The sequence below is a fragment of the Nilaparvata lugens genome, chromosome 9, assembly GCF_014356525.2.
Source record: "Nilaparvata lugens isolate BPH chromosome 9, ASM1435652v1, whole genome shotgun sequence".
NCBI lineage: Eukaryota > Metazoa > Arthropoda > Insecta > Hemiptera > Delphacidae > Nilaparvata > Nilaparvata lugens.
Window position 1 is genome coordinate 35,541,739 of NC_052512.1, and position 25,164 is coordinate 35,566,902.

Below are 25,164 nucleotides of genomic sequence, written 5' to 3' on the forward strand. Positions count from 1 at the left end.
TGAAATGTGAAAGTGACATAACCAACATTTTGATTTGGACAGTATGGTATAAATTGGAAATGGGACAGTTTTGGGCATGAGCCTGTTGTGCCTTTCCTCATGTCAAGAATTTGTACACACTGTGAATAAATAAATAAATAAAATTGTTTCCATTATTATTGTAGCACCTAGTTAGAAACTAAAAATCTATTCTATTTTGGCCCAATTTAATAAGAATATTGTTCGTGAATGTATGACCCATTGGTTCAGCCTTCAGAACCAATTTGTTGAGAATTGAAATAGATTTTAATTATTTTCCACACATATGATAAAGGATACTCTGCTTTTGTTGACCGAGCTAAGTGAGATCTAAGATTCAAGTCGACGGTTTGGCATTTCTCTTATTGTTTAAATGTTTGAATGTTTAAATGTTCCGCATTTACTGCGAAACGCGGTAATAGATTTTCATGGAATTTGACAGGTATGTTCCTTTTTTAATTGCGCGTCGACGTATATACAAGGTTTTTGGAAATTTTGCATTTCAAGGTTAATATAAAAGGAAAAAGGAGCCTCCTTTATACGCCAATATTAGAGTAGAAGTCAGACTATAGAATTATTCATCATAAATCAGCTGACAAGTGATTACACTGATGTGTGGAGAAGCCAGTCTATTGCTGTATTTCCATAATGTCTATAGTTGTCTATAAAGGTCTATACTTGTGGATGAGAATACTGCGTAAAGTCTTCTGTTCACAGAACTACTAGTATTTTCCTTCTGACTGTGACTCTTCAGATTTCAGCACTTAACTTATTAGTGCGGCTTTCTGCACGAATATTTTGAGAAAATATTATTGCTGATAATTTGAGGGGAAAAGCAGTAATACACTACACTACCAGGAGATGCAAAATCTCAATGATAATGAATAAGAAAGGCTCAACCCACAAACTTTCACCTCCATCTATACTAGTAGTTCTGTGAACAGTTAGTAGACCTCACGCAGTATTTTCATCCACAAGTACAGCCCGTCAGGAATAGCATGAGCTCTAAGTTCAAGATGCGCCGTAGCCCGAGAGAGAATTTTAGTGGTGGGGGAAGCATTTGACTCAGTCTCAACTTGACCTCCGTACGGTGCACATCGCTCCGGTTTGCATAGGCCTAATAGCATAAGCAGTAGGAAAGGCGTCAGTGAGCCTTTCCGTCTCAACAACAAGCTCCAGCCACCTCCCCTCTCTTAGTTTCGAGCGGCCTCCCCACTCTCACTCCATTATCTCTCCTCTCGCGCATCTCACAGCTCATGCTATTCCTGCCTACTAGTACCTGATTGAAAATATAGACCTTATGGAAATACCTGTCAAATTCCATGAGAATCTCTTATCGCGTTTCGCCGTGAATGCGCAACATATAAACATCAAACATTTAAACATTAAGAGAAATGCTAAACCGTCGACTTGAATCTTAGACCTCACTTCGCTCGGTCAATCAATATTGTGCACCTGGAAGCCCAAATTTGATCTAGATTTTTCAAATTTCATTCATGAGACATGAATACATACCCTATGTTAATATAGAATTTATAATCTAGAGAGACTACCTCTCCGAAACAGATGGTCCACCTTGGCTTCCCGTAGCTTAGCCTCCGTGACTTTGAAAAGGCGAGGCAAGGTTTGGTTCGCGGGGTAATATCCACGGATCTGAAAAACATAAGGTTTCAGACACCCTCGATCCCTAGATGGAGGAAACTCCCTACAAATATTTGTGACAAATACACTAAAAAAATTTTACTTTCAAACCTACCCCATCCTGTTAGCACAGGGGATAGGTTTGAGAACTTTCGATATATTCACCCTTCAAGTATCCTTGAAAGAGCTGCGGGATCAAGAATTGTGTTCAAAACTCTTAACTTTTTTTTTAAGCATTAATTGATCAGTCTATCAGCATAGATTAAATGGAAAACATCTATGACAAGTTTATGGGTAGACAAGGATAGGAGGCCTCCATTTGATTAGTGATGACAGTTTGAATAGAATCGCACTATAGACGGTTCGAGATCGCAAATCCCAACTGTACACCTAATGCCAGCATTATGTTATAATCCTAATGGAGAACCATTACCCCATGGATCGTTGCAGAAGATAATGGAGGATTATTCGATTATCGAGCCTGTTCTGGGTACTTAGAATGTGGTAAATTGTCCGATTCATAATTTATCAGGTAAAAAGTTCCGCGTCCCATGTGAAGAATTTTGACAGATTCTGTACCAGAAACCAGTTCCAGTTCCAAGTTCCTGCCCCACAGTCGAAGCCTGGTAAATTGTTACAGTTCCAACTATCCGAGCTCTCATTGGTCGATTGAATTGTAGTCTGCTTGCTTCTCTGCGAATGTACTGATAGCTTGTTTGTTCACCATAGAATACATAACCTACAAAATGATGTTTGATAACCATTCGTTAAATGAATTTTTCTCCATAGAAAATTTGAGAGTAATGGAATGAAAGAAATGTACACTTTTCTAGACGGTGAGTTTGTAAAACAGCCTTTCCTTATTCACGCAGCTAGTAAACGACACATTTTGGTGTAAATCAACTTTATAAGTGCGCGCCAAAACCTTGAACCAACGATTTTGAATTGGCGTTTCATGGGAACATTTTGCACTAGTCACGTGATGGAAGAATTCACGATTGGAACTGGAACAATTTACTGTAGACAGAACGTACAAATTTTCTTTTCCCTCCATCAACTATCTAGTCTTATTTTGTGCTCTCTCTGTATAATTTTCCGTGGACAGGAGTAATAACTGAGGTGTGTGTTGTGTTGTGTTTGTGCAGAAAACAGACGTCACCTATGAGCTGGTGGATGAACTGCAGCTGAAGACAAAGGAGTTCCTGCAGCCGAACCCGACAGCGCGAGCCAAGATGGCCGCCGTAAAGGGCATCTCGAAGCTGAGTGGCCAGGCCAAGGCCTCCACCTACCCGCAGCCCGAGGGACTTCTCGGCGACTGCCTCTCCATGTACGGCAAGAAGCTCGGAGACGACAGCATGTTCGGTAAGTTCGCCCAAATTACAATCATTGACCGAACGTAGTGAGGTCTATGTTTTAACTCGGATTTTCTTTCGTCAGTCTGTATGTATGTAACGCATTTACGGCCAAACGCGTTGATAGAATTCAATATGGCGGCTAAAATGGCGAAAATGTTATCAAAAACAGGGTTTTTCGCGATTTTCTGGAGAACGGCTCCAACGATTTTGATCAAATTAATACGTAAAATAGTCATTGAGATGCTCTATCAAACTGTCACAAGTCCCACATCTGTAAAAATTTCAGGAGCTGCACCCCATCTATGTTTGATTATAGATTCCCAATTATTAGGCTTCAGATACAATTTAAACAAATTATTCAAGTGGAAAAGATGTAAATCTCTACAATTAATAGTAGTATGAAAAGGATGGTTGAAAAACATCAACTCATTTGATGGATCAACTCAGGAGTACTTTCAACTCAGTTGATGGATCTATCATTCCACCAGTACTTCAAGGTAGGTTCTAGGACATCAAGTGAATTGATAGTTCACTTCACTTGTGAAGTGAGTTCACAAGTGAGTTCAATTCACTTGATGTTCTAGAACCTACCTTGAAGTACTGGCACAAGTGAGTTCAATTCACTTGATGTCCTAGAACCTACCTTGAAGTACTGGTGGAATGATAGATCCATCAACTGAGTTGAAAGTACTCCTGAGTTGATCCATCAAATGAGTTGATGTTTTTCAACCATCCTTTTCATACTACTATTAATGTTCAGTAACATTTTCACCTAACATTGAAAATAAGCTCGAAATTAGAGAAAATGTGATTATTCAATTGCAAACTGTTGGCAAGTGTTCATTCTACTAAATCATTCACTATGAAGAGATAGCAGACCTCCTGTGTCTCCAGGGTTATTGTCCTGTCACCAGCTGGCTCAGATCTTTAAATAGTAGACTTGAGATGCGCGTGAACACTAGCGTCAGGTGATCAATTTTCATAACGGCAGGAAAGTTGTGTGAGTGCGCCACACCAGATTTTTTCATTTTCACATCATCATCATCTTCACTTCAGGGATTAGGTTTATTAATTAGCCTGTTCCGGTATCCATCTCTTTCTTGGTTTTCCTGAATCTCATTTTCCCGTAGGTCTATAGTTTTGGACTTCAAGGGGCATTCTCCCAGGTGGAATTCTATTCAAATGACAGCACCAGTTGCGTTTATTTTGTATAATTGTTTCAGAGCAGAGGAGCAATCGATAAAACCTGTCTTTTACAGGCACCGTCATATTAATCTGATTATTTTGCAGTACTTGTTATGTTGACACCACTGTCATTGAAAAGTGTACGACGAATTCTTCATTCTGACCTGGAATTCCATCCGTATAAGATAATGTTGCGCAAATGCACAACGCAAAGCCCCATGCAAGATCATTCTCGAAAATGTCCACAAGGATGCCGTTATTCTTTCAAGTGACGAGACACATTTTCATCTGTCGGGATTTGTAAACAAACAAAAATACTGTTATTGGGCAGCCAATAATCCACAGAACTGAAGGAAGTCAACGAGAAATTGAAGCAATTCTACAAGTGATGATTGAGTGAGCAATGGCAAATTTTGAAAGTGTTTGAGAGTGTGTGAAAAGTAACGGAAAACATTTGAATGACATAAAGTGTAGGAAGTAAAGTAAAGTATAGGAAAATTATGTTTGACGCATCATCACGTCTGAACTACTGGGCTAATAAACTTGAAATTTTGCTTAATATAGATTCTTGCTTAACCGAGGATGGTTATAAATCTATTATTAGATTTGATTCAATATTTGATTACATCAAGTTTTCAATATTATTTGTCATGCTTTCAGTTGTTGTAAGGAAGTAGCAGAACATCTCTCTTAAAAGGGAAATTAGAAGATAGGTATGATTGGGGATCCTTTTCGAATGATAAAAACAGGTTTTCCGTCGCACTCAAATTTTTTCAGCCATTTTGAATCCAACTTCTTTTTTCAACTGAAAGGTGGTCATAAGATACATAATTCCGATACAGGATTTCTAGAGAAAAGGTATGGTGAAAACCGCACATCGATATCTCAAACATTTCAAAATTTATTCTCATTCATTCCCTTTATTATAGTATAGAAGATTATATATCCATCTATCTATCATCTTCTATACTATAATAAAGGAAAGAACTGGCTTAAAAACGTGTAGAGGATAAGAAAATTATGTTTGACGCATCATCACGTCTGAAAAATAATCTTTGATAATCATCAAATAAAAAAAACTTTGTGAAAATCTCTGTAAGCTGCAATATGTGATCTTTAATTCGATATATTACATGTTTTAATTGTACGAAACACACTTTAATAATTATTATTAGGCCTATCCCTCAAAAATCTTTAGGTTTTTATGCCGGACCCTGTTTAAGTATTTCTGATTCCATCAATTCTAGTGCAGCCAAATACACTCCTTCTATCATTTCCAACTTCTATTAACTTTTTGAGTTTTAGAAACCTCATTTCTGCAGCTTGAATTCGACTGTCCATTATCCGTGTGTGAATCCAATCTCTCACTTCCATATTAGAGAGTCGGAACTGTAATAGTATTTGTAGAACTTCATCTTCTTTACAATAAATTGGAAGTGTTCTGTGCGAATTTGAGGCAATAAGAAGCCCCTCACTCACTTGATGAATGAAGAAGGGAAAAAAGTGCAAGGAGGAGCAGTAGGAGGATGAAAAGGATACGACAACTCGAAAATTTAATCAGCTAAGATTAAGGAGGATCAGAAGAAGGAGTAAGAGGGAAAGAAGGAGGCTAATCATAGTTTTATTGAATTCTGTTAGAGCTTCAATCTTGTACTCGATTTATTTTTCAATACTTGTAGTTATTACTTATTTCACCTATTAGGTCTTGCGAGGCAATCTTGTTACATGACATGACCATTCATTTCATATCCGCTTATTACATGTTACACTTGTTGAATGGGGAGGTGAATAGAAGTGGGAAGAATGGGAAGGGGAATAGTGTGAGGAGTCAGGACTGTGGATGATGGACGAGATAGAAGAGGGAATATAGGCGGAAAGAGTGGAAAAGGAGTTTCCAATCGAGAGGACATACACAAGTTGCGCCCAGCGGTCAAATGGGAGTGATACATTGCTGTATAACAAACATTCCTCCCTATTCGCCTTATCCGTTCAACCTAGACCTCCTGCTAATCAAATCAAATTCAAATAGCTTTTTATTCACAAAAACATAATACAAATTTATAAAATTCATTCACACATTTAACAGTGAATACTCTCCTCAAATACTTGAGTCTGTGAGTGGAGAGTGAGTATAATTATTAAGTGAGCTAAATTATCAAGAATTGAATTGAATTGAATTGAATTTATTGCCAAAAATCACATACAAATATTTGTACAATACAATCACTAAAGTATGCAATATACAATCACCTAAAAATATACATTTATTGTAACTTGCACAACAATAATTATCAATGTAATCAATGTAATATTCGGCACTGCCAACATAAGAGTCCTTGTGTGTTGGCAGTGAGTTGCGGTTAAATTATTCTGCTTCAATTCAGGTCAAGTAAGAAGCGATATAAAAATTAAAATAAAAAGAGCTAAAGAAAGTATTACAGCAATATACAAAAGTCTCAAAGGCTCAGAAAAAAAAAATTTAAAACTTAAGAATAGTACATACTATATGACAAAGTAGAATCCAATTAATCACTGTGACGTCTTGAGGCCATCATGAAGTGAATATTTCACACAGGGAATACATAAAAATATACGATGATGAGGGAACATTTACAATACCTGGTTCGAGAACGTGAAAATGAAAAAACCATTGCTCAATGTTTTTGATAACAATGCTTGTTGGATACAATATTATACTTTATACAACTAGTTTGAAGAATATGTTATGCTCAATCCAATAATCTATGCTTTAAATAAGAAATAAGAGTAGCAGACTTGATTCGCTCGCCTGCATTTTTTATTAGATACTTTAAGGCTTGATTGAATCGGCGGTTGATTTGAATTGTCCTGCATTCGGTTGCGTAGTTTCCTTTTTTAATAAAAAGAAATAAAAAATGGAGGGTTAAAACACCACGATTAAAAAGATATGATAATTTTTGTAATGGAGTCTAGTTCTTTATGTAATTTTCTAAAAAATATGGAGTGAGACAATTTTTTGTCTCAATCTGTATAATGGTTAAAAAAATTTCACATTATCTCTGTCATAAAGACAAATGAAATGAAAAATCAAAACATTAGAATATGATTAGAGACAATATGTTGCTTCAACCAATTTGACCGATCTAGTCCGATCTTTTAATATCAATTAGAATGGAATTATAGGATAGAAATCTGTATCTCATTAACTTGCCTAATATGTTGTCATAATGCAGTAGTGTTTTGCTTGAAGCTTCCCTAAGTCTAGAAACACACAGACAGCGTAGCGCAGCGTAGAGTAGCGTATGTTTTGAAACAAAGTCATGCATTAATTGGTGGTTGTACACACTGGGTAGCGTATAGGAGCGCAGCGTAGAGTAGCGTATACCGGAGGAACTAACTAGTTTGTTTTTCTCGGAGCGTATTCGAGCTTATAACCTCAAATATTACGATGCTTACAATAACTGACTGGCGGGAGCATTTAAACACTGTGTGGTAATCAAGTACATTGAAAATGAGTATAATTTTTTATGAAATAAGAAATATGTTGGAAATAATATAATATGCTCATTCATTTTTAAAATACTGTATAATAATAACACTGAATAATACTGATTAAATAACTTATATTATAATAAGGTATCATTTTCACTTATAATAGCTATTGAGTTATTAAGTTAATAGTTATTGAGTTATAATAGTTATAATTATTGTAGTTATTATATTATGAATAATCACTCATAACTTGAGGTAGCACTAATATTATGAGTTATAATCTTCCTTTCAGTATAAGGTATAACTTTCCCAGCATAGAATTCTTCTAACACACTTCAGTTGATGAAATGTAGACATACAGTTATTGGAAATCACACACACATTGGAATCACACACAAATCATGGAATGACCTCAACATTATTTCTTTTACAAGGGTAATTTGAAATAAATGAGAACATTGAAAATCTGAATAAAATATCAATTTTTTTCATTTAAAGTATTAACACACTTAACTCATAGTAACACCTACTTATATATTTAAAACTATTAAAAGAGAAGTCTGATCTGTGAAATTTCCAATGTAGCCTACTCATTTATTTTATTTTTGTATAATTGATCTTCCTTCTATTTCTATTTTCCATCTATCCATGGAATAATAAATTTATAGGTTTTCATTATTGCTTGCAGACCCAGAGTATTAAACTCTCGGCAAGTATTATTCATTAATCCTAATCCATGGATTAGTCCTGATAATAGATAGTAATATATTCCAAGTTTCTGTCAAAAAATATTGTTCAATAATTAATTATTAGATAGCCTACTCAATAATTGTTAACTTATTATATCCATCTTGTTGAACTGTGTGATCTTGTAATCTTCTTGCTTATAATTTGTAAATATTGTGTATTGGATTGAATCTGAATTTGAATTTTGCCGCCTTTTCGCTACGCTATGCTGCGCTTTCTGTGTGTTTTCGAATACTCTACTCTACTCTACGCTACGCTTTTCTGTGTGTTTCTACACATAGATACGGGAGTGAATTTGAATTTCGTTCCTTCAGTCGAGGAACGTAATGTCGGCTGCTAGTGAGAGCGAAATGACGTCATTTGTGATGACTCGTGAACGGTCGTTCAATCTGTGAGTGGCCAAACACATTCTGACCGCTGGGCGCAATCTGCATATTCCCGGGAATATAGGAGGAAAGAGTGGAAGAAGGAAACTATGGAGAAGGGGAGGAAAGAGAGGAATGAAGAGCGGGAGAGAGAGTAGGAAGGATGATGTAAAGAGAGAAGCTCTTTCCTGAAAGGAAGAAGGATGTATTAGAAGAGGAAGAGGCTGATGTGAAGGAGAAGGAGGAGGAGGAGGAGGAGGAGGTTAATAACGTTGAGAAGCTCTTTTCCCTCTCCTTCACGCCATTCCTCTCTCATACACCCCCTCTATCTCTCTCTCTCTCTCTCATCCTTCTCTCTATGTGAGTCAATCTACTGTATTTATAATATGATAGGCGAATTAGAAAGCTTGTTAGTCGTAACAGGAAAAGTTGAACATTTTGATTGGAGTTTCAGTGGAATTATTGGAATATTGGTACCTGGAAATTGAATTGAGATAGAATAAACAACAATGGAAGATGGATAGGAACGTTGGAGGGAAGAGAGACAGATACAGATATCACCAATCTTGAGAGAGACTAACCTACGAACAAAAAACTGAACTGCACTACAAAACTGCATTGAGAGAGTGAGAGAGAATAACTTGTAGGAAGGAGAATTGAATGCGTGTTAGTGTGAGAATGAAGGAAACTAATCAAATTCAAAATAAAGAGTAAATAAAATAAATGATTCTCAGAAGTTGGCAAGAGAAGGGGTGGATCAATATGAAACATAAACCAGGAAAATACTAGATAGGATCCGGGAGAAATTTATTTCAGTTTACCTTTGTGATTGGTGCGAGCAGGTTGTGGTCGTGACATAGCACAAATAATAATGATTTATTTTACAATAATGAGACTGAATTATAATTATTGTAAACAAATAATTTTTTCGTAATTAGTATAATAACAATAATTACAATTATTGTACCTAGTGAATTTCAACAGTTGGATGTTATCGTCGGTCTTGCTGTAACATCGAAAAGTTTTGGAGAATCTTCAGATTTAATTATTTGTGTGAGACTCGGGGGAATTTCTGGACGTAATTGCGGTTTCTTGTGGATTGTGCGGTGAATATGTGTAGATGATAATGTTGTCGAATTGTTACATCTCTATCGTGTTACAAATTTATGAAATCTCTCCGCAAATTTGATGATTGGGCATCACTCTCTGCATTCATTTGAATGATTCAAATCTTCCAACAATAGATTTAGGATTCTTAGAGATTCACATAATTTAGATTCAATTATTAAGATCTACATCTTCCAAAAATATTTATCGTGTAACTCAAATTGTATTATAGATTATTTACTAATTCAATGAGCTTTTTTAAATCAATATCATGGGGTACTTTATTCTTTCTGCAATCGTAATCACAACAATGACTTACCAATTTTCTATATTGCAATTTTATTGGAACTGCAATTTTCTATATTAGGCTTCTTGTATTTTTGGATGTTCGTCACAGAAGTCAGATGAATTATTCAATGCTTTTTACAATTCGATCCTGAAATTTTCTATGAAATTCAAGTGGAAAAAGGTTTCGTTTTTCTGTAACCTTGCAAGATGCAACTCAATCCATTAGATGTAAACTTTTGCAAGTTATTCAACAATTTTCTTCAATTCTTAACTGATAAATATTGACAATTTCCTGCAAACTTCACTTCTGTCTGATCATTATCCTCTCTAACATTCCAATAAGTCAAACCTTGATATTCAAAACCTTTTGATTCTCTTGAAACCCTGATTTATGATGAATAATTCTATAGTCCAATATTGGCGTATGAAGGAGGCTCCTTTTTCCTTTTATATTATCCTTCAAATGCAAAATTTTCAAAAACCTTGTATATACGTCGACGCGCAATAAAAAAAGGAACATACCTGTCAAATTTCTTGAAAATCTATTACCGCGTTTCGCCGTATATGCGCAACTTAAAAACATTTAAACATTGAGAGAAATGCCAAACCGTCGACTTGAATCTTAGACCTCACTTCGCTTGGTCAATGATTCCTGATTTCCTATAATTTTATTTTAGAATTATTTTCTATATTTCAATATAATATTATAATCTGATTTTCACGGTAATATTGGTCTAACTCGTTTGGTGATAATGCGAGTGATCATATATTTTCGCTGGCTGAGAACTTGTGAACAATCCCATGAAGTATTCTTCTGGATTAATTACGTATAAACGAAAACCAACCTGAAGGTGACAATATTGGATCTGATCACTGCTCGTTTTTTCTTAGCTAATTGGTTGGATAAGGTTCGAGTAATGGGCATCCATTAGGAAGAATAGTGAACTTAATCCCTGATCCCTGCCAATCCTATTTTGCCGTCTCCTGGATAGTACAGTGCATACACGATATACTCTCTCCCTTTTTCTCCTATCTTTTTCCTTCCTCGACTCATTACTTCATCACCTCCACATGATCATAATCTATTTAAATTCCTTGAAAATACATGTTTTTGCTGTATCCTATCTCTCTAACGATGTTAGTTGTGTTCTGCCCGGGTCACTGAATTAGTTCGTTCTAAGGGAATCTGAATCCAGTATCCGCCATTTTTAAAAGCAGACAACTGGATTAGAAGTTCAGTCATCACATGGAATTCAATTACTCAAGGAGATGGCTCATGGTTACAAGGTTCATGTGTACTGTATTTTTCTGAAGATTACATCGACATGAGAAACTAATGGACATGTATGGATAATAATGGTATTTGGGTGGATTCCGAACAATCGAAAAGTCATTTTGAATCTCATAATAATTGACCGAACGCAGTGAGGTCTATGTTTCAACTCGGATTCTCTTTTGTCTGCCTGTATGTAGGTATGTAACGCATTTACGGCCAAACGCGTTGATAGAATTCCATGAGATTTGGCAGGAATATTCCTTTTTTAACTGAGCGTCGATGTATAAAAATGTTTTTTGAAATTTTGCATGAGTATAATATGAAAGAAGAAGGAATTTTCTTCATACTCCGATATCACTATATAATATCGGGGACCGAGCTTCGCTCTCAAGTACAAAAGCATAAAAAATGTATTACGAAAGAAGAAATTATAATAACATTCATAGTTCATACATAAATGTTCTATGTAATCACAGTTAATTGAGATTAATTCCCAAAGGAATCAAAAATTTCCCTCATAAAGGCCCGTTAAATTTTAATCCTGATTAATTTCACGTGAACCAAATCAGAGAAGACCATTTCAAAAAGATGGATCTACTGAAATGAATCAGGATTGAAAATAACCCGGCTTTCTTGCAACCGGCACTAAGTACCTGATTGAATGACTACAAAAGTTCAACAGCTGAATCATAATTTTGACACAGTCCCACACACATGAACTCTCGCTCACTCACTCACTTCCATCATCAACAGACGATGAAATAATTATTATCAGCTGTTTTTCTAAGGATGAATAATTATTATCCTTTTGATGTCCTTCAGCGAGTTTTCCCAGGGATGAGACCTAGTGTAATCGAATTTTTATATTATAAACCTACTATGTTCTGAATTTCGTGAAAATCGTTAGAGCCGTTTTCGAGATCCGGTGAAATACAAACATATAAACAGAAATTGCTCGTTTAATAGTATAGGTATAGGATATCATCTGCTCTGAAGATAGGATTAATCAGACTATAGAATTATTCATAATCAATCAGCTGATAAGTGGATTATTAATTTCATGCGTCAATGACGCGTCTTCTTCAAAATCCTAGTAACGTTCGGTCACGTTTGCTCCCGGTCAGTCAGTCTCTGCTGCCAGACTAATTTGGTGACATGGTCGGTCAACTGGAAATGTCTCTCTGAGAGCGTGCAAAATCTCTAGATAACATTGTTTCTCCAATTCCCGGCTACGTTTACTAATAATCTTTTTACTTCCCTCTCCTTTTCTTATCTTCTTCTTCTGGATAATATAAAGGATAATAAATGAATAATAAAGTACTGTATCCATAGCGCAGCTATTCATCTTATTTTTCTTCACATTCATCTCATTCTTCTTCTTTTTCTTCTTCTTCTTCTCCCACTTATACTTCTTCTCATTCTCCTTCTTCTTCTTCTTCTTCTTCTCTTCTTCTTCTTCTTCTTCTTCTTCTTCTTCTTCTCTCTTCTACTTCTTCTCATTCTCTTCTTCTTCTTCTTCTTCTTCTTCTTCTTCTTCTTCTCTTCTTCTTCTTCTTCTTCTTCTTCTTCTTCTTCTTCTCTCTTCTTCTTCTCTTCTTCTTCTCTTCTTCTTCTTCTCCTTCTTCTTCTTCTTCTTTTCTTCTTCTTTTCTTCTTCTCTTCTTCTTCTTCTTCTTCTTCTTCTTCTTCTTCATCTCCTTCCACTCCTCCTTCTTCTTTTCCTTCTACTGCTTCATTTTCTCCTTCTACTTTATCACCTTCTCCTTCTTCTTCTCCTTCTAGTCCTTCTTCTTCTTCTTCTTCTTCCCATTCATCTTCTTCTTCTTCTTCTTCCCATTCATCATCATCTTCTTCTTCTTCTTCTTCTTCTTCTTCTTCTTCTTCTTCTACTTCTTCTTCTTGAAAGTTAGCGAGTACATAGAGTTGGCTACGGCGATACAATGTATCACTAAATGGAAGGTACATCAATCAATATTTTCAAGTTCTGAGAGGTTATTGAATGTAATCATTCTATTATATTCGGTTTTCAATCAAATCAAATTCAAAATTTCTAGTTTATTTATATCTGGACTGAAAAGTGGACTCAAATCAATTCAAGTGGATAGCATAACCTATAATCTTCATTCATTCATAACTCTACCTTCATTGTATTATCATTCATCCCATCATCATCACCTAGGCTTTAAATACTTCTAGAAAGTTGCTTTTGTAAAATAATAAATAATCATAGTATAAATAGTATTCATTCATCCATATTCGGTTTATGTTAACAGACAACATTTTCAAACTTATTGTTACTACTCATTTAGTAGACGGTTACACATACAGACATAATCTCTTGAAAGGTTGTCCGAACAAGCTCTGTATCAGAGACTGTATTTCAATGAAGGACCAGCTAATGGATCATTTAGCGCGTATTGTTAATTATTTGATCACTTCAGCATTCTACCTTATTCCAGCCTCGCATCCCTCGTCTGCATGAATCTGATATCCTATAATGAGGTAATCCAATTCATATCATGGTCTTCGGACTGCAGCACGTTACTGATACTCTTCAAAATATTCATAATGAACGAGTCAGAACAGAGTGAACAAAACAAACAATGGAGGCAGAACATACACGGCCACTCTGATCTCGTTATTTAGAATTGGAAGAATGAAGCTTTCATTGCATTAGATTGTCTATTCATGTGGATAATTACAACACATTGTAATTAAATATTGTAGAACATATTGCTGGTTTATGAACTGGTTCAGTCACCAGATACTCCCAGCGAGAATAGATTCTAACAAGCATGTAACAATCTATACCCTCTGTATACTCCTGAAAATAAGACAACTATGTAACTGCGATACCATACGCTCATACAGAGTTGGTAAGGATTATGGAGATAATTATTTCTCTTGAAATCTCTCTCACATCTCAAAATCTCTTTTGGTAGAGAGTTAGTGGGAAGGATACTTCGAATATCCTTTCCGAAGAATGGACATTGATATGTTCAAAGCTCCGCCAATTTATGTAGATGCATTACAATATTATCTATTTATCTGTAGTTATTACAAATTATATAAAGCTCAATAATTATTTTCTTAGTTTATATTTTGTAAATTCATCTTAAACTTTGCTGTATTGTAAGCTATTGTATATAAGTGTATAAGCCAGTAGTTATACAAATTTCTGATTAAGTGGACTGTAATTTTAATCGATTTAATATTCAATATATTCTGGCAGAAAAATACTAATGAATCCATTCATGATGCAATGAAAAACTCTATTATTAAAACTTACCCCGGCTGATGGTCTATGCTGTAAGTCAGAGTGACTTTTATCTATAGGTTTGGGTGGTAAAAGGGTAAAGGAAAGGATTAATGAAAAGAGAAATGTAAATAAGATCACTTGACTCTGATGATTTATGATGTAGCCAGGCACTGCAGAGAGTTGTTGAATCATGTATGGAATCCTGCTTCTTAATTTTACTAGGTATAAATTCACTACTACTTTCGATATAAAAAATACTCAAATTCTCACATGCACTTTAAAATCAATTATTACTCCCTACGATCGGAGACACGGAATTACAATTTATAATTCCCGATAGAAAAAATTCAACAAACAAGTCGAACTGTCCTGTCAACGAAGGCAGCTGTGCGAACCGACTGAACTAAAAACTACAAACCGAACAATTAAACAATATGCACTAGAGTGCGCCAGTAGACGGGGAAGATTGAACCTAACTACTCAGGCGCCAAACTCCATTAAATTCAAACGGCGTCAACAGCCAGTGTATATATTGTAATCTACATAAATGAAGTACTCAATCAATCAATCACAAGGATAATTACGTAGAAGGTTTGATTAGGGGTTCTACTTGAAAATCACTTTTCTGTAATTTCAAAATATTGGTCCACTATCTTGAGTCTGCCTTTTTGAATCTAACTCCAATGTTTGACCGAGCGAAGTGGGCTCTAAGGTTCAAGTAACGGTTTTGCATCTCTCTTCATGTTTAATATCGGCGCACCGAGCTTCGCTCCGGAGTACAAAAGCATAGAAGCATAAAAGCATAGTTTATATTTATTTATTTATTGAAAAACAGAATACAATTCTTCAAAATGATTTGGGAAGGACCAACAGGCACAGCCCAAAACTGTTTCTCTCCCGAATTTTGATTTATACACTATAAATAGTCCAAAAGTAGTTATGTTCCATACACTTAAATTCAGGTCCAATTTTCAGTCCACACATTTGAGAACAGGAAAGTTTGAATTTAGATTGCTTACAAACCAAATTGAATAACAAAATTACACTTACTAAACACTAGAGGAGGCTGTGGTTTTTAATTGTGCGAGGGCTACTGTTCACAAAACTACTAGTTTAGAATAATATACTATGTTTGCTACAATATTTGTTAATATAAATACAAAAATAATGGGTTTTTAATAAAATCATATCGTTGTTCATGTCAACAAATCAAATATTTTGATCAAGTCGATTAAAATTTCTTGTCAGATAATATTTCTCGTGAGATAAGCTGATTGATTGCAATAGTTCAACAGCTGAACATAATTCTGTCTCTCTTCCACACACGCACTCGCATCTTCCATTACCGACAGACGACGAAAGTCTCAGCTGTTTTTCCAAGGATGAATAATTTTACTATCCTTTTCTTATCTTTTAGCGAGTTTTCCCAGGAATGAGGCCATGTGCAATCGAATTTTTATAACAAGAACATCCTGTATTGCGTATATCATCAAAATCGTTAGAGCCGTTTTCGAGATCCGTTGGAAACGATTTGGAAACTGTTTGGAGGTAGAAAAGGATAGAGCTATTTGCTTTATCCGATGATAGACAAGGGCAGCAAACAAATGTTTTGCAGGTGCTGACACTATAATGTGTATCCCGCTATTGATAAAAAAAACTTCACTTACATGGGCTATTTTTGTACAAATTAATAAAAACAATATAATAAACTAGAAAATGACCTAAGTTAGGGTCGGAACTAGTCGTTGGAATATTTTAAAGTTTTTAATAATAAAGGGTACCTACTACAAGTTTTTATATTGTTTTTTTCAACTCACTTTTGATTTATAGCTCATTATATTTCTTCATATCATAGATCGATTTTGGCAACGGGCAACGGTGCAGAGTTGGAAAATAATAGAGATATCTACTTTGTCGGAGGATAAAAAACCAATTTTAATCAGATGATGACTTTGACTTTATAAAGACTTAGGCTATGTACACATGGTCCAAAATTCTGCAGTTGTACACATGCGAGCGTTTTATACGCAGCGTCCACCTCCAGTTTAGCAATGGAAGTTGAAGAGGTAACATGTATGTGGCTTGTGTATCGTAGATATAAAGCGAAAAAACGAAGGCAAAGAAACTTTTGCGTTCACCCTATTTTGACCAATAGATTAACGCATGGTGCTTTTGTGACACTTTACCTTAACTTGAGGAAATACGAACCCAAATTTTTTAACTATTTGCGAATGTCGATTTCATCTTTTGACGAGTTGTTGGAGATCGTAAAAGACGTACGACTTGGCATCAAGTTCTTGTTCTGTTCTTCTATAAACAATTCTGTGTCAAAATTGTTCATTTCCATGGCTGCACACTGAACAGAGTTGCTGTAAAATCACTACACAAAACAAGTGAACTAGATCAAAACTGGCGTCCGACTGCTCTCATGTGTACAGTCCAACTGACTGTAGTGTACTGGGAACTGCGCTGTCGCCGCGCGGTTCAGGTTGAAAGTCTGGGCGGCGCAGTGCGCGGCGCGTCCACATTTGAGTGAGCTGTGCATGTGGACGCTGCCATTATCTCCATTGTATATCGCACCGCGCGGTCGGACGCGCGTCTCAAACCGCGCGGTGCGACGCTACCATGTGTACATAGCCTTAGGGCCGTTTGCACAGTCAAATCTAAAAACTGAATTCAATCAGCTGGTTGTTTAAACTGAAAATGAATTACGTTATAACGAATGATACCATAGCCACCTCTAATACAAGGCCGCGGCCTACGATATTGCAACGTCGCAGTGTAGGCCTAGAATCTAATACATGATTGGTGAAAAAGATTTTTAAAAATACCAGCTGATCTTTTTCACCAATCATGTATTAGATTTTAGGCCTACGCTGCGACGTTGCAATATCGTAGGCCGCGGCCTTGTATTAGAGGTGGCTATGATGATACTCTATATGGATTTAATCCAGTTTAAAATTAAATTCAGTTTTAACTGGCAATTTGCGAACGGCACTTAGGGGGTATCACCAGAAAATACTCACAACAAAAATACAAAACATTTATCAGAAATACCAAAATCGTATTGCATGATTTAAGTTACAATTAAAAATTGTGAAATAAATAATTTACATTCTACCTTCAACAGACTACTTCCAACATGACAGAACCTCACTATCTTTTTCTTAACGACAGATTACAGAAGCTAACTGACCAAAATTGGATGGTTAATTCTATAACGGCTAGTTAGCTCCAACGGCGTGTGGTGAAATCCGATTTTGTCAGTTAAGGGCTAACTGCAATTTACGCTACCTCTAACGGCTCGTTTAGTTGCTGGTTAAACCGACTCTTAACGTATTTAACATGAATTCCACTAGACATAGTCTATTTCGTGAGCTAATACCTTCCTACCTATCTGCATAGACTACTATATGTACATAGACTAGGTAGGTTAGATCTGTGCTATCTACTACACAGGCGCCTAGAGACAGACTAGAATTTCCCTGGCTTTCCTGGGTTAATTTAAATTCAGTTACTTTCAGTTCCAACTTGTGGAGAAAAATTTGCACTTCGGTAGCCTGTCATAGAGAGCAAAGTTGGACTGGATAGTTGATGGAGGAAAAGAAAATAATTGAATAATCCTCCATTACCTTCTCCAACGATCCATGGGGTAATGGATCTCCATTAGGATTATAACATATGCTAGCATTGGCTGTACAGTAGGGATTGGCGATCTAGAACCGTCTATAGGGCGATTCTCTTCAAACTGTCATCATAAATCAAATGGAGGCCTCCTATCCTTGTCTTGAAGTAAACTTGACATAGATGTTTTCCATTTTAGTCCGGGCGCAATGAATAAGGCACTCCGTGGTCATTTTTGAGTATCAGCCGTAGAAGATGTCTCAATTTCTTCGTTAGGTATAACAAATTAAAAATTGTGATGATGATAAGTCGAAATCACAGGCTGTTCCTTAGACGAAAATATTTCTAAAATCTTCTTCTACAATAAAATTTTCCTCTAAAACGCATACGGTATTGTTTTAGTTATAACCTTCAAAAGTCCAAAAAAACTTTTTTTCTAAATTTGTTCAAATTTCATTCCATTTTGTGCAAGAGATACAGAGAAATATTAAATCTATGAAATTTAGAACGTTTTTTCAACTTTAAAACGATATATCTTTATGCGCTGTACGTCAAAAAATGAGTTCTCCAGCACCCTCCAAATAAAACCCTGCATGATTTCTGATGCGTTTTTCCATACGCATGAGGTAACAAGCTAGAACTATAAAATCGAAAATATTCGACATTATTGAAAAAAAAAACAAGATGGCGGTCATTATTGACAGAAATTTTTATATCGCTTGTCATTCAGTTATTGTGAGAGATATCAGATTGGTTTTACCACCAAAGTGTTTAGAATTAACCATACAATGATGTTCGAGAGAATCATCTTATTTCGTCCATAATAAGGTCAAAAATAATGGTCATTCGTCCATTCAACTTCAAAAACTTGAAACTTACATTTTTCGGGGACAATATTTCACTTTCCACCCTGTATATGTATTCGCATCAGACGAACACTAGTATTATTGGCACAGTGTTGTAGAATATTTCAAAAGCTTCGAAATGACATCTAGTTGGAGGCTTTAAGTCCATATTTTACGGCTGGAGCGTCATCGGAAAAAGAGTAAAAAGTACTGTTTGCAGCGGAATATAACTTCAAACTCTTGAAATTAGATATTCAACCGTTTTTGAATGAAAATATTTCAAAAACCTCTCTCTACAAATTATGTTGTATTTTCTGTTCGTCAATAAATGTGTTTTCCAGCGCCCTCCAAAGAAAACCCTGCATGATTTCTGGTGCGTTTTTCCATACGCATGAGGTAAAAGCGAGAACTATAAAATCGATTTTTCATGACTACTTGAAGATAGAGACTTGTAAATGGCCTCAATCACTCCGTTACAACAAGAATTTCATTTTTTACAACAAAATTTGTAGAGAAAGGTTTTTAAAATATTTTCGTTCAAAAAACGGTTAAATATCTTGTACGGTTATTGAAATACAAGGGATATAGCAAAATCCTAAAAGTTTGGCGGCCATCTTGTTTCCGAGGTGTTTGCCTGTGATTTTGACTTATCATCATCACGATCCTTATTATGCTAGACCTAACGAAGAAATTGAGACATCTTCCACGGCTGTTACCCAAAAATGACTACGGAATGACATTTGCGCCCGGACTAATATAACGATAATTATCGTAAGATGAGATGTAGGAGATTCACATTGTTAAGTCAACAACTGATAACATTGGTGTTGCTATCCTCTGTCATCAGACGATCAGATAACCTAGCTCTATCCTTTTCTAGCTCCTCAACGTTCCTGATTATTTTTAGATCGTATAGAAAAATAATTAATTAGAAAAAATTAACTACTATTCCTCGAGAAAATATATACATTAAAAATGATATAATAGTTGAAATTTTTTCCAATTAATTATTTTCCTATACGATCTAAAAATAATCAGGCATCCTATTATATTAAGCGAGCAATTTCTGTGTATGGTTATGGTTATCTGGTTATGAATGTCAAACGGATATCGAAAACGGCTCTAACGATTTTCACGAATTTTGGAACATAGTAGGTGTATGATATGGAAATTCGATTGCACTAGGTCTCATCCCTGGGAAAACTTTGAAACGTGAAAAGGATAATAATTATTCATCATTGGAAAAACTGATGTTCGTCGTCGGTCGATAACAGGAGGTGTATGCGCCTGTGTGGAAGAGAGACAGAATTATGTTCAGCTGTTCAACTATTTGCAATCGATCAGCTCATTCACGAGAAATATTAATCTAGAAATTTTTATCGATTTGATCAAAGTAATCTGATTTGATGACATGACATGGTATATCATTCTAAATAAGAGTATATCATAATTTCCAAAGTTAATCATTATTTTTTGTCATACTCACTCAATTGCAGCTGTTTTCCATGCATTAAATCAAGCCGGTAAACAGCTGTTTGCAGAACAAGAAAACATGTGATTTTCATATACTGTAAATTGATCATATGTTCTCTTTACAGTCGAGTATGTTAGGACTCTACTGAGTCCTAATAACATCTGAGTAATTAATATACCAACACAAATAATTTAAGAACTCATTTAAGGAGTTTCAAGTAATAACAACTCATCTGAAATCTTATAATTTAGACCTTTATTATTTTATTTGAGCTAGAAGGGTCTGTCTGTTATGAACTACGCGCTACGGGCTAGGTCATGTTTATAGAATGCAGTAGCTCGAGCAGCAGCAGGTAATGGTTTCTGTTTCTCAGCAATATTATTCTTTCTCAGATAAGTATGACAAAAAATATTGTACGTAACTTGTACGGTAACGTATTTACCGCATTCGTATGATAATTCTGCCCTCAACTACGTTTCGGGCAGAAACAATCATACTTATGCGGTAAATTATCGTTACCGGACTTGTTACGTAAAGTACTATTACAGTTTTAAGTGATTAGTGAGTCTTATTTTGTTATTCAATTTGGTTTGTAAACAATCTAAATTTGAACTTTTCTGTTTTCAAATGTTTGGACTCAAAATTGGACCTGAATTCAAGTGTATGGGACATAACCTACTTTTTGGATTATTTATATGGATAAATCAAAATTCGGGGAAGAAACAGTTTTGGGTTGTGTCTGTTTGTCCTTCCCCAATCATTTTAAAGAATTGTGTTCTCTTTATCAATAAATGAATAACGAGCGAAGCTTGGTGCCGCGATATTATCATTTTAAATGTATATACAGTATTTTCTCGATGAATAAAATATAATATTATTGACGGAACGAAATGAGGTCTAAGATTCAAGTTGACGGTTTCGGAGTCATATTCAGTAGGCTAGGTATGATGCCATTGAAAATACCAAATTTTGTACGTTCGTTGATGATCTAAAGGTGCTTACAGATATACGCGCCGCGAACATGAGGAATTCACTTTTAATCAGCTAACTATATCTGTATTTTCACAGAAACGGTAGGATACAGATATATAAAGCTTGGCATTAGCTGATTAAAAGTGAATTGCTCATTTTCGCGGCGCGTATATCTGTACGCACCTTAAGATTGCTCGTAGCGGGCAAGAACTTAAATTCACTAAAAACTAAGCGGTTTGATCCAATATTGATTTAAAAACAATTGTTTTGCCCAGTTGAACAACCGTGATTAAATTTCACTTGAGTCAATCAATCAACTGTCTGTGATTGGATCTCGTGGCATTTAATCATGATTAAAATTTAACAGGCTATTTGTGCAACCGAGCCGTTGAGTTGAATTATATGGTGAATTTTCTCTAAAACGTGTCACAGTTTTTTTTAAGGCTGGTTGATAATGAAAACAAGGATATTTCCTTTCACAATTGAATTTGTGAGTAAGGCGATTTAGTTTACACTCAATCCTTATAGATTCTATTAGATTGAACATAACTTATCATACACATGATGATCATATGTGTTCATAAAGTTTCGTTCAATCTAATAGAATCTATCCAATACTATTAAACGAGCAACTTCTGTTTCTATGTTCAGATGTTTAGATGTTTGGATGTTTAGATGTTTATATGTTTGTATTTCACCGGATCTCGAAAACGGCACTAACGATTCTCATGAAATTCAGAGTATAGTAGGTTTATAATATAACAATTCGATTGCACTAGGTCTCATCCCTGGTAAAACTCGCTGAAGGACATTAAAAGGATAATTATTATTCATCCTTGGGAAAACAGTTGATAATAATTATTTCGTCGTCTGTTGGTGATGAAGTGAGTGAGCGAGTTCATGTGTGTGGGACTGTGTCAAAATTATGACTCAGCTGTTGAACTTTTGTAATCATTCATTCAGGTACTTAGTGCCGGTTGCAAAAAAGTCAGGTTATCTTCAATCCTGATTAATTCCAGTAGATCCATCTTTTTGAAATGTTCTTCTCTGATTTGGTTCACGTGAAGTTGATCAGGATTAAAATTTAACCGGCTTTTGTGCCAACTGGGCCTTTGTGAGGGAAATTTTTGCACTCCTCTGTGAATTTACTCAATTTACTGTGATTAGATAGAACATTTCTGTATGAATGTTATTATAATTTCTTCCTTTGTAATACATTTTTTATGCTTTTTACTCCAGAGCGAAGCTCGGTCCCCTATATTAAGGATTAAGTTATTAACATTTTGTTTATAACTTTGGTGTAAACGTGGCTTTATAGATGGAACCTATCACTAAACTATGATAAAACAAAATGTGTCCACTTCACTTGCAGAAACTAATATTAAAAGAATTCAGATAAACTGAAAACTATCAAAATGAAATGTATTTGACGGAAAAGTTGCCTTGTATGCCTGGAATAATCACGGAAGTTTGCAGAGACGTTCCAATAGTATCGATACTATATAGATACTACCATGTAGATATATATATACCATATAGTTGGCGCATGCGCGCTAACACGGTTTCTTGTTGCTCCCCACACTCGAGAGCGCGCAGCGCGACATATCGTAGTTCTGAAGTTCGCACCTCGCAGACTGGCAGTTCGTCGGTGCAGTTCGAATCGTTCACTTCGCTACTCTGAGGTGCTCCAACACTTCCTCCTTCGACACTTCATCTTCTTCGAGCTTCATCTCCACCTCGGGTCGACCTCCTCGGAAGTTCTGCGATTTAGACCACTGAGAAGATAAAAATCGGGGGTTTGTGGGACTTTGAGCTCAAGTGGTGACTCCAAATTTCTAACTCACGATGTCTTGTGTTGTAACCTAACGCAAGTGAACCCAATATAACCCAGGCCTCTGCGAATTATCAGCGCCCAAATCAAAAATCATTCAAACTTGAATTCTTTACTTTTTCATATTTATTTGTCTTGTGTTGTAACCTAACGCAAGTGAACCCAATATAACCCAGGCCTCTGCGAATTATCAGCGCCCAAATCAAAAATCATTCAAACTTGAATTCATTGCTTTTTAAAATCAATTTCAACTTCTCTCACAATTATTTTAGTATACCAAACTATTTGAAAAAGGCCCTCTTCCTTATCTCACGATAATGTTGGATATTTCCATTGGTTTTTGACCGAGCGAAGTGATATCTAAGATAAGTCAACGGTTTTATTTCATTTATTTATTTTATTCTACAATTAGCAGGTAACCCGTGTTCCGCAAGGGACTTGACAAACTGAAAACTTGACCTACTGAAATCTTGAAGAATTTAAAATAGGCCTATAAGGCTATAACCATCCTCAGTAAATAGAGAATCTATCTGCAAAATTTCAAGTTAATCAGACCAGTAGTTCAGACGTGATGATGCGTCATTCATGAATTTCATATCCCGTACGTTTATGAGCCAATTCTTTCCTCTATTATATTATAGATTACAATATCAAATTAATGATTGAAAGATAATCAACAAGATAAAACAAAACTGTTAAGCTGCGTTTACACCAAAGTTATTAACAAATTGTTAATAACTTATCCTTAAAGATTCTATTCGATTCTTATCCTTGAAGATCCTTAAAGATTCAAAAAACTGTTAGCTACGTTTACACCAAAGCTATTAACAAATTGTTCCTTGAAGATTCTATTAGATTGAACAGAACTCTTGACAAACGCATATGTTCATCATGCTTATGATAAGTTATGTTCAATCTAATAGAGTCTATGAGGATTAAGTTATTAAAATTGTGTTAATAATTTTTGTGTAAACGCAGCTTTAATCTCCCTAATTTTGATTAAAATAATCCAAATGAGGTTTGTATTTCTCTTCAAGTTTTTATATGTATGTTCTCTATATATGTTCCGAATTTACGGCGAATCGCGGTAATAGATTTTCACGAAGTTTGACAGGTATGTTCCTCTTTGAAGTACGTAATGACGCATGCAATTAATAACTGAAAGTAAACATAGTATTTCCTCTCGACTTATTCTCTGCTTTCAACTCGGACTGACCAGTTGACAGTATGTCTTGTAACTTGTAAGAAATTAGCTTTTGGTGGTTATTAAGGTATGTACAGATTTACGCGCCGCGAACATGAGCAATTCACTTTTAATCAGCTGATTATATCTGTATTTTTACAGAAACTGTAAGATATAAATATAAAAAGTTTGGCATCAGCTGATTAAAAGTGAATTGCTTATGTTCGCGGCGCGCACCTTTATATGTTAAACGTAACCTATTCTTGGACTAATTCTATAAAAATTTGGGGAAGGAACAGTTTTGGGCTTCAAGTCTGTTGCTCCTTTCCCAATCATAAGTTGAGAATGAGTTGAGAACATAATCATATGATTAGCATTGTCGATATATCAACCCACTCGATATTGTCGATCAGCAATTTGACGTATTCACTACTAACTTTACTCTACTTTTTTTGTTATATATGGAGTTTTTCTCTAAAACATATATTCAACTAGCCGTCAGGCTCGCTTCGCTCGCCATATCC

The 25,164-nt window shown here is 35.4% G+C and overlaps 1 protein-coding gene across 1 annotated transcript in view; it reads left to right on the forward strand.

Moving 5' to 3' along the window:
• LOC111048233 (endophilin-A) overlaps window positions 1-25,164 on the forward strand; it is a 211,616-nt gene that overhangs the window by 113,005 nt on the left and 73,447 nt on the right. The window contains exon 4 of the mRNA XM_039435807.1: window positions 2,805-3,021. Coding sequence (XP_039291741.1) covers window positions 2,805-3,021 — 217 coding nt within the window. The remainder of the gene's footprint in view (window positions 1-2,804; window positions 3,022-25,164) is intronic.